Genomic DNA, 10,858 nt, shown 5'->3' on the forward strand with positions numbered 1-10,858 from the left:
GGCACTTTCATAATTTTGTCCGGAAGATTTAAACTTTAACACACGTTGACCGGCGAAAAACTCTGCCCGGTTCCCTCGGCCCGCACCGCGGAGAATAAACAGAAGTGCAGCCATGACAACCATGCTTCTTCGCTGCTTTTGTGGAGGAAGTTACAGCGCAGGCTCGGCATATGTACTGCAGCTTTTCCAGCGTTTGGAGCTAAACGGAGCTGTCTCGTGTGAACAGACACTTTCAGGTGTCTATTGCGTGTGGACGGAAGCCTTTTTTGCGATTGCGTTTGCGTATGCGTTTTACCGTGGGCCGGGGCCAGAGTTAATAGGACCGGGGAGGCGGCGGCCGTAACACCTGTCCTCCCTTTGTCTGCTGTCACCTATGAAACATCCTGGTGAAATATGTTAACATTTTAAAAGATTAAAAGATGATTATTTGAGGTTTTTCCTTTTGTTTTGGTTTATTCTGTTTGCTTGAGTTATCTTTAAAGGAAAACAAAATGAACAGCTGGACACTGCTAATGATTTACAAAGTGCTTCATAAACAGGTAGGGGTTGGAAACATGTGTGACTGAGGCTGTTAAAAAAATCCTGCTGATGGTTGAACTTCTAATGGCTTGTGCATTTCTTAATCACTTGAAATGATGCTGCATATAAATGCGTCGGACATTAGACTAAATATTCAGAATACATTTCAGACTGAGGCGCTTTGTTTCAAGGTCATAGAGAGCAAAAGTCACTGTGTTGTTATCTGAGTTGTGTCATGAAGCATGTTCTATGTTAATGAAAGAACAATTGGTGTCAACGTTGTTTCCTTGTTCTTTATTAAGTCTCTAACCTCTCAGCTCGTAGCACTGGTGACAAAGCTCATGCCGCTACAGGCTCCGTGCATAATCAGTGGTGAGTTCATGACCTCAGTAGCCGGCGGCGTACGCCCACTTGCGAGAATCTGACTGAGCGTGGAGTCCGTCTTCATAGCGAACCACCGCCTGCACCACAGCTATTGTCAAGTTCAGGTACTTTATCTCGTGGTTCTTCAATGCCAAACCTTCCAGGACGTTCTGCAAACAGGAGCAAATATGAAAGAAAACTGAATAAATGTGGCACGATGTTCAAATTAGATCTTTTTAGCGCACAGCAGGGATGAAAAATGCCAAGTCTGTTCAGAGTGTTGGTTTTAAAACTTTTTGATAAATTGGGAATGATGCCCATTTTAAGAAATCATGTTGAGTAACGTCTGTGAAAATAAATCTTCAATTAAGCCAGTAATCACAGAAAACACTGAAGTGTGATGTGCTGCCCGACACACAATTGATAAGATTTCAAAATCATGCGTAATTAAGTGGTAGCAACAGAAGCTACATATTTTACATCCCAGTAAAACATCAAATAAAGGGTTAGTTTTCTAGTTAATATCTTTCCATTAATTACCTTTAATGGTACATTTAAAATACATTACATTGAGATGAGCAAGTTTTACAGCAACCATACACGGTATATAGGAGGATTTGCCTATTTTTAGACAGACCACAAATAGCCCGTTACCACCACAAATTGCTGAAATATTTGTCTCCATTCTTCACACCCCTGAAGGTAGAAATAATGAAGACATTCTTGGTTAAGAAGTTAGAAGGGCTTTATGTTAGCTGGGCTTTTGTGTGAGGGATTGTCTCCCCACACACTCACATACGTCAGTGTTGTTTTTGTGACACTCACTTTGTCAAAGTCTGGTTCTGCTTCAGTGGCGTTGGGATCCAGCTGGTTGTGGAGCCTCGGCCCCGACACAGCTTTTTTCAGATCATAGTCAAAGAACAGTGCATTTAGAATCACCTTCAAAACAACAAAGATTTTAGACAATTATAACCCAACAGAGTAATTAAATAGTTGAATTAATGCAACTCATTGATTTAACTTCTTGCAATTTTACCTGAGCGATAGAAGTTGTGATTTTCGTTCCTCCTGAGCCTCCGACCACCATCTTAACTTTGTTGTTTTTGTCAAAGAGGATAGTCGGACACATGGAAGACAATGGCCTTTTTCCTTTAAAAATAAATTACATTATATATAAGTTTAAGTATTTTATTGGTTTATGTTAAACATTATTAAAATAATGTGTATGTAACTACATCAAATATCTATTTAAAAACAAGTTGTATGTTGTATGTTTTGAATCTATTCCACATTGTATTCCAGATTAATAAACTTGAAACCCATAAAGATATACTTGGATTGAATATACTAAAATAATAAAAGATAAGACCTTCCAGAGAGGGGTGGAAACATTTGATCCACATTTCTTTTGTATTAATCCAAAGACAAACATTATTTAAAAACATAATGCACAGTGTAGAGAAGAACAGATCGACCTCTGTGTACGCTACTGTCCAACAGCCAGTCTATGTATATTAAAACTACTGGTTTAAGAGCATTTCTGTGTGAGTGTGTGTGTTTTGTTCTGACCTGGTCTGATGAAGTTGTTGGATGAAGGACGCACTCCGAAGCCGTTTGTGATGAGCGGAGAGCTGAAGTCGTCCATCTCATTGTTGAGAAGTATCCCTGTTGATCTTGACATTACCTTGGAGCCGAAACTGCATGAAAACATTAACTGTTAAAGGAACATGACACATAAACCAACATTGGTGGACAAGAGATTTGTAAAGGTCAGTTAGGAGGTCATACTGTAGGTTCATGGTGCTGGTGGCGGCCACAGCGCTTCCATCTTCTGCGATCACCGAGAGGTGAGAGGTCCCGTGGTCATCAGGAATGTAAAACTCTGGCTCGTAATAGTCCATGTGGTGTGTGGTGTCATCTGTGATCTTCTCACGGAGGTCAAAGGCATAAGAACTTGAAATCATATTCTTGATGAGCTTTGGAAGAGAAAGAGGGACACGAAAATAATTCATAGGCCAAAAGTATTACTTAGTGTGGTTTTTTGCAGTAAGTACTGATTTATGTGCTGGATAGTTGACCATTGTTCCTGCTTATCCATGACAGGAAAAGTCTGGTCACTCATGTGCATGGGATTAAGTAGCAGAGATTCACAGACTTTTCGAAGAGGAATTGCTCTTCATTCTACTAGTCGGTAGAGGTGTAACTTTGATTAGTATATAATATAACAGGAGCAAACACTATCCTAAATAATAATTACCAAAGTATTCTAAATTATAATAAAATGCCTCTATAATAATTTTAAAAAATGCCTTTTAAATAATAAACACACACCTCTTTAATTTACGTGAAATATGCATGAGAGGGTTTTTTAAAGAAAGATAAAGCAAAAACAAAATAAAGCTTGTGGCATTAGGTGATCATTAGGCAAGCATAAGCTCATGAACATAACTAAAATCTGCCATGGTTCCTTGGAGAAAGGTGTCATTTAAATGTCACTATACTATAGGTTTCAGAAATCCCAGTAAATCAAAGACAGCAAAGAGGTCTCAACAGGGCTTAAAGACAAGAGTTCCTGACTGACAATATCTGCTGAAATTAAGTCTTCATTAAGTAGAGGATCACAATAACCTTGGTGTGCAATTCCCCACCTACTGTAAGCTCTGAAGCAAGGGGGTCATCACAACCCGATTAGCCAAGAGGGGAAATACACTAAATTACCACAGAACCTAAAACCAACCCTTTAACTGTTTTAAGCAGATACCAAGACCTTACATCTGTGATGTTGAGAAACTTTGGATCCCCAAGTAAGGTCCTCTTTGCATACGCAAAACGAAAAGCCTCCACGATGCGATGGTAGGTTAGGATCTTCTTCTCTGTGCTTGACACGCTTTCTGCGGTGAAGTTGTACCCTGTAGAAAATGAAACAATCATCAGTCACACGTTTACTTCACAGCTTCACTCATCTGTCTCCATTCAGATGCTGTTCAGGTATAGGAGAGGAGACAGCTATAATGCATTTGACCCAGCCGTTTCTGTTCCTGTGTTTTTATTTAGTCTAAAAGCCGCTGTGACCAGACTATGGGTATTACCCTGAGCTGACAGCCGCAGGGGGAACAGGAGGAGAGGCTGAGGGAAGAGAGACTTTTAGTTTGATGGGTTTCAGCTGTCAGACAGAGGCAGGAGTCACAGTAAATCAGCGGGATGAACGTTTTGGGAAGGCACTGAAATGTGTCCGTGGAGCTTCCACCACATGGACTGTGTCCAATTAGAGGTAAGATTAGTGTTAGCGTGTGAGGCAGGGGGCCGCCGTGTGTGGGTGGCCGGTCAGAGGAAAGGAAAGGTTCACAGAGATTAATTACTTTAGACAGAAGTTTTGAGACAGTGCTCAACATGGATAGTTCTCTGCAATGAACAGCCAACATAAGAGAAAGTAAAACCAGCCAGATATGATTTATGATTATTTGATGGAAATGATGATGGACCAAGTTAGCGATGATTAGATTAGCAACATGCTCATAAACTTTGCTGATCACACTCTCAGGTGTGATTACACAGACCACAATTATCTTTGGATCTTAATAACTTCCATCAAACAAAAGCCCTTCTGTCAGGGTTACACAGTCATTCCCTCAGGTGTTTTAACTTCATTCTCTAAATTGGAGGAAGTAACGAGATATTGTTTCTGTAGCTTATTGGTTTATCTGTTTTCGAGACACCATCTGTTATTGTTGAAGCATCAACAATCTAAGTCCTCATACCTAAAAGACAAAGTATGTTTGTCAGTGCGTTCTTCCATCAAAACAATAACACATCATATAAAGTTGTTCTGATCCATCACATCTTTTGTAAAATAAATACTTTGACTTGACTTTGATTTTAGGAAATATGCTTATTCCCTTTCTTGTGAATAACTCATACAAAAATCAAAGTGTAAGTGTTCAAAATTACCCTTGCAGCCGAGTAAATCACCATAATGAATTGAGCCCTAATGACCGCCCTGCATGAATGTCTGTACTAAATGTAATGGCAAGCCATCCAATAACTTTTAATATTTTGCCCAGAAGCACATATTTCAATATGGCTGGTGCTGCTGGATGAAAGGCTGGGGTCAGTAAAGCCATTAACCTGTTCCACTCTGAGCCTGTTTTTCAGGTCTCAGGCTCGAAAATGACATTCCCAGAACAAATGACCATATCTTCCCTTCTAAAAGGGTTAAATTAATAATCTTTGTTCTCAAAGTAATAATAAACCTGTGAGTTGGATGTGGAAGTGTCAGAATCAATATAAATGTTTTTTATTTTAAAGAAAATTCAGATTTTACATAGTAAAAAACTGTAAATTATAGTGTCCGTCCAAAAATTATTTTTTACAGATAGTGAAAACTACCCTTGGATGATGGGTTAGTAGACTAAAAGCTTTAGGAATCCAAAGTACAACATATAATAAGTACCCTGTATCAAGATTGATGCAAAACAAGTTAAATTTGACCTTTTTAGAGAGATTTAGCCAAAAATCCCCACTTCTGGGGTCATTTGGGTGGATTTGACCTATCTCTGGCCCCCCTTGGTTGATTTGGTTGGTTGACATACCCTTGTGACCGTTAGAGCCAATAGAATCGAAGGGGGAGGCACAGACCCACACACGTTGTAAAGAAAAAATGTGGGCGCTTCGCGTGTGGAAAACGAAACCAAAGTGGAGGAATGTCTCCTTCTGGAGTTTGGAAACTAAAACGCAGTTGTATTGCTTATGGATTATCAGAAATAATTTCAAAGAAGGCACAGACACATAGGTTGAACCTATGGATTAACTGCAGCATCGTTTTTTTATCGTTTTAATGCCATTGAAGACCACTTTTGACCAAGGTAAGCCATATTTACATTTTTTAGCTACTTAGCTCCACATGTGATGATGTACGCTTTCGTTTATAGCGTCGCGAATGTTTATCACTGAGTGTTGAGGTTTTTTACACAGATTCAGTGTCTCCAGGACACCAAAAACGAGTGGTTGGCTGTGCATCTAGGATAAGTAATAAGGGAGTTATGAGTGAGTTTAAGTGCCTTTGTAGGTTCCGTTTTTTCGATCGAGAAAGGAAAGGTTCAATATGTTCCAAGTCTGTCCTCAAAGAATGGTCAGGTTCCTAAATGAGGTTGTCATGTTATAGTTCATACTGGTTATACTGGTCTTCAAAAGATCATTTTCAATGTGATTTTTAAAAGGGATGAGGGACAAAATCCACAATACTCTGTGCAAACTTTATTCCACAGTGTATGTGCTTTCTAACGCACTTTCATTACAAGCATCCCTCATTGAAAAAGCATTTCAAAAAGACATTTTAATGACCAGTATGAATTTTAAGAAATGGCAACATTTGCTTCAATGCTCAAATCGGTATCTGACTGTTGTTTTAGGCTGGGAAAATATGTGAGAGCCATGAATTTATGTACGACGGGAATAATTATGGTCGCGGTAAAAACATACAAACATTGACAGTTTGACAGGAGTTTTTGCAGCATGATAACAGTTTCACACATCTTCTGCCTGATTTAATATGAGAAATAAAGAGTGTTTCAGTGCTACATCTCATGATTCATGACATATTATAATAGTGCATGCTTTAGATACCCAGTTAGCTAACTTAAAGTCAACATTGCTTTTATTTAGTAGATGTACTGTACAGTAGAGCCACATGCCCTCAGTGGAGTCTGAGAGAGTGACTGGTAAAGTGAAGGACTCCCACTCAGGACGTTTTTGGACAAAGTATCAAGGCTTACCATTCAAGATGTTTAATATCAGTGAGAGCACAGGGCCGCTAGCGGGGGCATTGGGAACAGCCATGTTGTACTCCCCCACATCCACCCTTAAAGGGTTCTCGTCCAAGACAGGCACATAATCCTTCAGATCCTCCATTGTGATGATGCCGCCTAAACACGGATTGACACACACAGTGAATGCACACTAAGACACGGCTGGAAAAACAAATCATCCTTAAATGGAAATGAGCTGTGCCAAGAGAGGTGCATGTTAGCATATGTTATTATATCTCCTGAAGCCTTTTAAGCAAATGAATTTCAGTGATAAGGGTTAAACTTGGCAGTAAGGATGATAACCATAATGTCCTTGTGTGTGAGATTACTTTGCTCTGTGGGTAGGGAGGAATGATATCATCTGCAGAAATCCTTTTTTAGATTGTAAAATAAATTAAAAAACGATTTAAACTGTTTTACTATGTAGGACAAAAGTGGAAACTTGCTACTGCTATCATGCATTTTATTCTAACAATGACATCAGCATGTCTAAACCAATATGATTCAATATATTTATATATATCAACAATATCCCAAAATAAATAAAAAATAAGAATACTACCTGCTGCCTGAATATCATCCACAAGGCTCTGGGCCAGTGGTCCATGGTAGAAAGCATTAGGACCCTCCTCTGCTATCTTCCTGTACGTTTCTGCAAGCTTGGTAAATGTGATGTTGTCATTCTCTTTCAGGATGTCACCATTTCCCCCACAAAACACTTCACTGAAAAGGAGAACAATAAAGATGCAGATTTTAATATAGCATGCTTTAAATTTAGGTTATCATAAAATGATACAAGGCTTCTTCGGTTGCCTCTCACCAAAGAGCTGTGTCCTTTCTGATGGTTTCCCTTTTGCTGGACAGAGCAGAGGCGAGTGCCCTGCCCAAAGGAAAACCATTTACTGCAAGAGCAATGCTCGGCTGGAACAAGTCCCTCCAAGGCAGTTTGCCGTGTCGTTTGTGCGCCATTTCAAAACCTCGAATCACTCCAGGTACAGCAACAGACAACCCTCCTACCGACCATGGAAATTAAGATTTAGATTATTGCCTCATAAGTTATTTGGACAATTTGTAGGGCACTGGTAAAAATACTACTGTGGGATTTGACCTGGAAGACCCAAACTGTTGTGGTTTTTCCTGGGTTTGGAGCTCTCAAATATTACACACATTACATTTAGCTGACACTTTTATCCAAAGCAACTTACAATAAGTGCAATAAACACTATAGTTACAAACTCCTCAGAACAAGGAAAATGCAGATATATTCATTTCAAACAAGTCAAACCATTGCAAGTGCTGGTAAATTAGTATAGAATGGGCTAAACCCTTTAAGGTCATACAAATGTGATTCTTCCCCTACTGTAACTATTTTACATTTGTTTGCAACTGATTTTTTATTTTTTTAAGAAATTAATTTGCAGTCAAGAAGACTGAATTCTACAGATGTGTAAGTGCACTTTCTCTTTTGTCTGTCACTATTAGGTCTTTCATAATATTAACTGAAACTTCCGCCAGCTCTTTTCTACGTCTGATAGCACCGGTTAAACATTACCCTCCAGGGATAAATCGTTACTGTTCCCAAACATGTCCTGCGTTGCATTGCGTGGAGCCGTCTCCCTGGCGTCAATCGTCTCAACCAGTCCTATGTACGTCACAAATCAGGAATTACATTTAGGATTAAGATGATGAGCAAATGGTATGAGTTTGCAGCTTCAGTGATTAAGGAAACAGAAGAAGCTTTAGTGGTGGTGAGGCATGTCTTAGTAAAGTTGTACCAGTTGTGGCGTTGTAGATGGTTAGGAAGAGTCCTCCTCCGATGCCCATACTTTGAGCGTTCATAAGTCCAACACACAGTAAAGCAGCTATAGAGGCATCTACTGCAGAGCCCCCTTTCATCAGTATGTCTCTGTGGTAAAATTAATTAAAACACAAGAAGGGAAGGGGTGGAGGATTAGTTTTTGCACTAAAAGAAGACAGTAAAGACTTTAAAGAGGACAGTAAAGACCTTAAAGAGGACAGTAAAGACTTTAAAGAGGACAGTAAAGACCTTAAAGAGGACAGTAAAGACTTTAAAGAGGACAGTAAAGACTTTAAAGAGGGCATATGGTCCTTTTCAGGCTGACATTTGTATGTTGTGCCTCTACTGCGACATGTTTACATGCTTTAATGTTCAAAAAGTGCTTTATTCTTCTCATACTGCCTGTGCTGCAGCACCACATTTCACCTTCTGTCTGAGATAAATGCTAGCCAATAGAAGTGCGTGTGTTACATAGTGATGTCATTATGTTACTGAAGTAAACAAAGGAGTCCAATGGAGGCATTTTAGGCAAGGGGGGAGTGTGTGGGAGAGAAACTCCCTCTGGAGGGAACTCTGGGATGTTTGCCTTTGCAGACCATTTACATGCACATGACAAAGGGAAAACCCCAAATAGCATTAAGACCCTTTGTTGGAAAAGAATAAAACATGTTCACATGGATTTGCAAGGTGATGTGCAAGCAGTTTTCATGCCTGTGTTTATGCATGTGTGAGTACAGAAGAGCAACATGTCTGCCGTTCAGGATGTTCGAGTGTGTGCGCTCTCACCTGCCGACCTCTGAACACGGCCCAGCGTCTGCTGCCACCGCTGCCTTCTGGTACACATGCTCAGCCGGTATCTTCCTTTTCCCCACACCATAGAAGACCCCCAAGAATGTGGCGACTGACACTAACAGCAGCATGGTCAGGGCCAAACTTACTGTTTTCTTTGTCATGTTTGTAGCGCAGGAACAATAAATGCTTTATGAAATACCTGTCAGGAAGCAAACATTTGTATAAATGAAACCTGTCAGTGTATGCAAAGGCAGCTGCAGAGAGCTGCATTTTGTTACATCTGAAACAAAGCAAACCAGATTTACACATCACAAAATAAAATAATATTGTATTATCAACAGAATAAATACATTTTGAAGAAATGTTAAGCCATTTTATAAGCCACATGTTTTCTGATCTTTGTTCAGTTTTTATGGAAACTTTTGCATTTACAAATTAAAGCCAGGATTTGTCTTTCTTTGTTTATTCTACAAAATTAGATTTGTAGAATAAACACTTTAGGACGTTTGACCGGAGGATTTCTTTACAGTTTTTTTCAATTGCTAAAACAAAACAACATTTTGTCAAAACACTTAACACAATTCACAAATCCACACACCCAAAGTGCAAAACACCTCATATATCTTGCACAATGAAGCACTGCACTCAAAACTACATAAAGACTTAACAAAACCTAACCTTTGCACCAAATGGCACACACACTTCACTTATAGTACAATACACTTTGTCCAACCAACTACACACTGTGGTTCTTTATCTAAAGCACACTCATCTTTTATGGTGATCTGTATGTAGAGAATTCTGCATAAAAAGTTTGTTAAAGTCTAACAAAATATGTGCAGTTGGGCGGGGAACAAATATTATGCTCGTCACAATCATGTAAGTATGTATTTGAAGACAAAGAAAACCCAAAAACAAATGTTTTCTTCAGCATGCAGACTGTGCCAAGTAAAGCCATATTCCTCCAGTCTCTGTATTAATGCTAGCGCTGGGTGACCATAAATCCACTGGAATATACTATACCACATCACACACACACACACACACACACACACACACACACACACACACACACACACACACACACACACACACACACACACACATTTTGCAAAATTCAACTGATTGACAGCTTATTTTGGAGTACAGAGTTTCGCGAATGTCAAGGGGGGGGGGGGGGGAGTGGAGTACAGAGCTTTGTGACGTTGTGATCAGCTGTTTTAGCGCAGTGCTGCTGTACAGACCGACGTTAATAGCAGCCCTGTCTGTGCACACGGAGACCGACTCTGTCGTCCGGTGATCTAACCGCCTTCTGGAAAAGCTTCACAAGTACGTCGGTACCACGCAAATGCGCTTTGTGACACAAGTGAGGGTACGCATTTCAGATTGTTGCCGCGCATGCGTACCTACCAGTTATGTGCACCCCTGGGTTGCGTTCAAATACTCCAAAAAAACAGCTCCTAAGTTCTAACCCTATCGTCTATTCCTTGACCTCGGAGTGAAACGTCATGGGGTTAAGGGATAGTGGATAGGAGAATTCAAAAGGATTTAGGAGAAGAGACTGCGGCACTTTAGAGAATCC

At 39.8% G+C, this 10,858-nt stretch overlaps 1 protein-coding gene across 1 annotated transcript; it reads right to left on the reverse strand.

The window, feature by feature from the left end:
- Positions 1–798: 798 nt before the first annotated feature.
- Positions 799–9,437, reverse strand: LOC117476591 (glutathione hydrolase 1 proenzyme-like). The gene is made up of 12 exons (XM_034123249.1): positions 9,271–9,437; positions 8,462–8,592; positions 8,239–8,328; positions 7,507–7,699; positions 7,249–7,409; positions 6,654–6,803; positions 3,655–3,791; positions 2,671–2,858; positions 2,452–2,579; positions 1,919–2,031; positions 1,708–1,821; positions 799–1,052 (listed from the first exon to the last, which is right to left on the reverse strand). Exons 1-12 carry the CDS (start codon positions 9,435–9,437, stop codon positions 906–908), a joined length of 1,719 nt encoding a protein of 572 aa, XP_033979140.1. The 3' UTR covers positions 799–905.
- Positions 9,438–10,858: the final 1,421 nt, after the last annotated feature.

The sequence above is a fragment of the Trematomus bernacchii genome, unplaced genomic scaffold (assembly GCF_902827165.1).
Source record: "Trematomus bernacchii unplaced genomic scaffold, fTreBer1.1, whole genome shotgun sequence".
Classification (NCBI taxonomy): Eukaryota; Metazoa; Chordata; class Actinopteri; order Perciformes; family Nototheniidae; genus Trematomus; species Trematomus bernacchii.

Bases quoted from the DNA above. Each gene is read 5' to 3' on its own strand.
- LOC117476591 (XM_034123249.1), bottom strand. From the start codon at position 9,437: ATGACAAAGAAAACAGTAAGTTTGGCCCTGACCATGCTGCTGTTAGTG. The intron at 8,329-8,461 runs GTACAACTTTAC...TGACGTACATAG, and splicing joins CATCTACAACGCCACAACTG to GACTGGTTGAGACGATTGAC. The intron at 1,822-1,918 runs GTAAAATTGCAA...GTTGTTTTGAAG, and splicing joins TCACAACTTCTATCGCTCAG to GTGATTCTAAATGCACTGTT.